The 5000-nt window shown below is 31.7% G+C and overlaps 1 protein-coding gene across 16 annotated transcripts in view; it reads right to left on the bottom strand.

Annotated features, from left to right (window-relative positions):
- The window catches only part of Fas1 (fasciclin 1 Fas1 domain-containing), a 363149-nt gene that overhangs the window by 2039 nt on the left and 356110 nt on the right, over positions 1–5000 (bottom strand). For 15 of the 16 annotated variants that reach the window (XM_085662992.1, XM_085662997.1, XM_085663000.1 and 12 more), the window contains 4 exons: positions 4696–4910; positions 3763–3925; positions 3341–3485; positions 2940–2984 (listed from right to left, as the gene is read on the bottom strand). In XM_085662992.1, coding sequence (XP_085519118.1) covers positions 2940–2984; positions 3341–3485; positions 3763–3925; positions 4696–4910 — 568 coding nt within the window. The remainder of the gene's footprint in view (positions 1–2939; positions 2985–3340; positions 3486–3762; positions 3926–4695; positions 4911–5000) is intronic. The other variant, XM_085663005.1, reaches the window with a different exon arrangement.

The following is a 5000-nucleotide window of genomic DNA, read 5'->3' on the forward strand; positions in this document are numbered from 1 at the left end:
TTACGAATAGCTTTGGAAATAATTGCGTCGTTGATTTTGATCATTGAAAAGAAAAAAAAAAAGAAAAAAAAAAAATCACTTCTAATATATACGCGATATTAAGATCGGCATCGGATTTGGACAATTTTTGATGTTCGATTTTTTATCTCCCATTCTTTTTTCTTTCGTATAAAAAAACGGCATTTGATAAGAAACGTCAATCAGACTACAAATGATCGTAACGATCAATTGGACGTGACTGAGTAAGCGAATGAACGATTCGCGACAGTTTTACAATTGTCGATATCTCGTTCGATCGACGTTCAATCGTTCGAGCAAACGAGGTAAGAAATTATTGCGAGGCATGGATGAACATAAAAAGTCGTACGAAGTGAAAATAATTTTGCGGGGACGGTATGAACGTTTAAATGACCAAAAAAAAAAGAAAACAGAAAAAAAAAAGAAAAGAAAAAGGAAGGAAAGAGAGATCGAAGCTATAACAAAATTATTAATAAAAATACGTACACGTTTCAAAATGTTGCTTGAGTAGTGTGTAAAAATTTATATTTTTATCGTATCAAACGCAATATCTTCTTTCTCCTTCCTCCTTACTTCTCCTCCTCTATTGCCTATTTCCCATCACCGCCTCCCCCCCCCCCCAAAATACACACATACACTTGCGCAAGAAATTACTCCTCTCGAGAGCGATTTGCGATAGTTTTTTTTCCTTTTTTTTTTTTTCTTTTTTTTCTTTTTTTTCTTTTTCTTTACTCTCAAGTGGACGATGGCTAACTGCTGATGCTGCAGGCTGGCCTCCTTTAAAAACTCGTATAAGAGAGACGATATTGCATGTGTCGATATGCGTGTATATTCAAAGCTCGAGATATGCTTTTAATATATATATATATAGAAAGAGAGAGAGAGAGAGAGAGAGAGAGAGAGAGAGAGAGAGAGAGAGAGAGAAAGAAAGAGAGAGAGAGACAGAGAAAGAGGTTCATATAGCAACCTACGTGGTGGGATGCACATATTATTTCGGTGAGGGGGGGGAGGGGGTTGTACAACGCATAAAGAAAAAAAAAACATAAATAAATAAAAGGAAAGATAAAGCGAAAAAAAAAAAGAAAAAGATCTCTCTTATTTTAATTAGAGAAAATTTGTCGCAGGCCCTATTATCTTCTATATATCCTCTATCATCTAATAAGATCGTCCAATGTATTCCAATTTGTCGCATTATCTCAACCTGCTGACCTCCCCAATTCCCTCTGCTCTTCCCCCTCCCCCCTCTCCCCCCGTTTCATCGCGACTCTAAGCGATGATGGCAAGTAAATGATAATATATAGATACTTCAGATGATAGAATCGAGATTGTGCGCCTGTGCGAAGGTGTAATAAAGAAAAGAAAAGAGGAGAAAAAAAAAAGAAGAAAAAAAAAAAGAAAAAAGAAAAAGAAAAAGAACGCGAAATCAAGAAATGAAATTGTTTTCAAAAAGATTTAATAATTAACGACGCATAATTTTTTGTTTTATTATTGTACAACTTCTTTTTTGTCGAATATCGAAAGCATTAAATGTTGACATTAAGTATGACTTTGGAAGGATGACGAAAGTAAGAAAAAGAGAAATAATAATGGCGATAAGTAAAAAGTGAATAAAAAATAAAAAGGAAAACAAAAAAAAAATTGTCGTCATTTCTTTCATTTCTGCTTACTACTGTTATTGTCTTTTGATGTGAGAGAAAAAAAGATAAGAAAAGGTTTGACGTACAGTGATTATTATGATTCCGTTATACTTATTAGGTATTTACTTATTAGGTGTACCTATAAATCGTGCAATGCTTACGTTCAAATAAGCAAGAAAATAAAAAAAAAAAAGAAATAAAAAATAACGAAGTAATATATTTATATATACTTAAGCAAAAAGCACGGGCCACTGATATATATATATATATTTATATATATATATATATATATATATATATATATATATATATAAAGTATATGTATACAAAGCGTTTCGAGTAAAAGCATCGAGTTATAATATTCTTTTTTTTTTGGCAATTGCAAATGTGTGTGGGAGATTTCGCACGTAAATGTTTATGTACTTCAATTAGCTACGATCTTCGTAATATATATATATATGTATAATATAATTTACATATAAAAATGTCAATGTGCGAACGAGGACACGTGATGGTATAAATAATATATAATATATAATGTATATATATATATATATATATCGCACAATCAAAATTGCTTTCGCGTTTTCCAATTTTGCAATTTGACGATAATTGCTAATTAACTTTCTTCTTTTTTTTTTTTTTTTTTTCTACTACCAATTATATGATAGCTATTTACATATATAAGTATGTAGTATGTTATGTATGTTATACGCGTTAATTTATGAAGGATGTCTCGTCGGAGGTTTTTGTTCGAAGAGAAGAAACGAAAAGGGAAAAATAATAATAAATAAAAGAACGAAAGTAAAAATAGAAATAAGAGAGAAAAAGAAAAGGTAATAAAAGAAAGAAAAAGCGGAATTTCTTTTCTTTTCCTTTTTTTCTTCTTTTTCTTTTTCTTTTTTCTTTTTCCTTTTTTTTTTTCTTTTTTTTTTTTTTATGCGTAGAATCTCTTCGTCTCTCCATGATTTTTTTTTTAACGTTCGTTATTCATCAATTTAATGGATTTTACGAAGACACAAATAATCTGCAGATCCTTTTGAAAAATATTCTCCTTTGGGACATCGAAGTAAAAGCAATTTTGATGTTTAGGAATAATGAAATTTATATCGAGAAACGAAGAAATCGCTTTTTCATACACACACACACATATATATATATATATATATATATATGTATGTATGTAGAATATGTAGTATTTATATCGGGTGCAAGTTGGACGAAATATAGAAGCACGTGTCGTCGCTCATCGGCGACGTTTCTCAAAACACTTAACTGACTCACCGAAAATCACTGGATTGATAGAGTTTTCGTCGTCACCTAAACGTACTGAAATAGTACCAATTTGAGAATGGACAAGTTCATAAGAGTTTACTTATTTGTTTATATGTATTCATTCATTTATTTATTTATTTATTTATGTACGTAAGCGTGTATGTATGTATGTTATGTACGTGTATACGTGTTTTCTGTGCTTGCATAATAACGAACTTTCTTCGTTTCACGTTTTAATCAAAAGTTTATCATATAATATATATTTATAATGCAGAAAACAAGTAAATACACTCGAAACACGTCGAATACGGATTGGATATTGGAATAAAGAATGAGAAAAAAGGGAGAATAATTATTAAAAAAAAAAACAAAAAAAAAAAAAAAATTAAAGAGTAACTATATTTACTTACTTTCGGTTAATTCCTTTACGCGAAGTTTCAATGTATCCCTCGCAGAAGTTAGGGTGACACTATCGTTGATACTCATTTCCCTTAATTTGGCCATCGTGTATACTTGATCGGCAACAACGAGATGTCGTTCCAATATTTGTTTGGTCTGTAAGAATGAGTATGTGATTATAAAAGAGAAATTGATTAGGCCTTTGTAAGGATACCTTTTATCTAACGTATTTCTAATGATTTGATTTTTTTTTTTTTCTTTTTCTTTTTCCATAAGCACGATTATAAAAGAAGTGTATCGATTAATGCTTGACTAATGAGGGTCTCTATTGAATGTATTTCGAATGATTTAATTTTTATTTTTATTTATTTAATTTTTTATTTATTTTTTTCTTTTTTTTTTTTTTCTTCTCGTTGAAATAAGAAATACTCACGTGATAGCTGAAGTCTTGCATGAAAAGTTTTTTAATTGTAGACGGATAACTGATGTTGGCACCGGACCAGGCTTGTTCTCTCGGTGCGAAATAAGTGAAACGTTTCGTCGTATCGTTAAGTTGCTCGTTAAAACCACGTCGTTGGCCCAAGAAATAAGTGGAGCTGTAAAATTGATCGATCGATTGATCGAGAATTATTATATATTTTTCTTTTGATCGGTAAACAAATGAATCCAATCGATGTTATTATATATTTTGTTTTTTTTTTTTAGACTACAAAACGAACGGAACGGGGTATTCTTTACTTCTTCTTCTTCTTCTTATTATTATTATTATTTTTTTTTTTTCTTTTAACCACTTGCGGTGTAAAGAAATTCACAGTTGCACGTGACAGAACAATCAAGTGCAAATCCACTTTCTCCTTTTATTTGTGCAAATAAATATCACTGGTTTCACTATTACTTTTCATTTTACAATCTGGAATCAATACTGATAACTTTACACGATGAAGTGTGTGCAAGTATTATAGAAACTGTGTCTCGGTAAAGAATTTCATTAAACAGTTGACGTGCCTTGCACGGTCATTTTTCTATTGGCAACAATCGTCTGACGACGTGTATGACGACGTGTATGACACGTCGCCGCTGGCGTTCTGGTAACAAAAGTCATCTAGAGACGTGCGTGGCACGTCTTTCCATCGCAAGTGGTTAACATGTTCCGTGCCACGTCATTTTTGTCTGACTTGTCGTTCAGGCCATTTGATATTTTGACGAATGAAAAAAATGACTGCCTGAAAGTGGCCTGAAGATCAAGTTTAACGTGTACCACCGGTGGTACACGTGGCACGGAGAACGTGTTAAAGAGACGACGAGTATTTATATAAACAATGTAATATGGATTTATATATTAATTTAATCAAGAATTAAATCTTACTTCAACATAGGATCGGTTCTTAGTTTGTCGAAAACAGTGGTATATGGTACACCTAGGACCCTATCGATAATATGAATAATTCCATTGGTCGCTGCGATGTTTGCGGTAACTACTGTAGCATTTACGCCACCACCCTCGACTGTAATTGTTTGATTTCCTGCCGGTCCTTGTACAACGTTGAAATAAAGTTTCTTCCTATCGGCGGCAGTAGGTATCTATAAAATATATATTAATAACGTATAAATCATATTAGACGAATGATTCTCGAAATAAAACGATCCATCCATTTTCAAGAGATTAAATTT

Source organism: Vespa mandarinia, chromosome 20, assembly GCF_050613455.1.
Source record: "Vespa mandarinia isolate Hongniang chromosome 20, ASM5061345v1, whole genome shotgun sequence".
In the NCBI taxonomy this organism is placed as follows: Eukaryota; Metazoa; Arthropoda; class Insecta; order Hymenoptera; family Vespidae; genus Vespa; species Vespa mandarinia.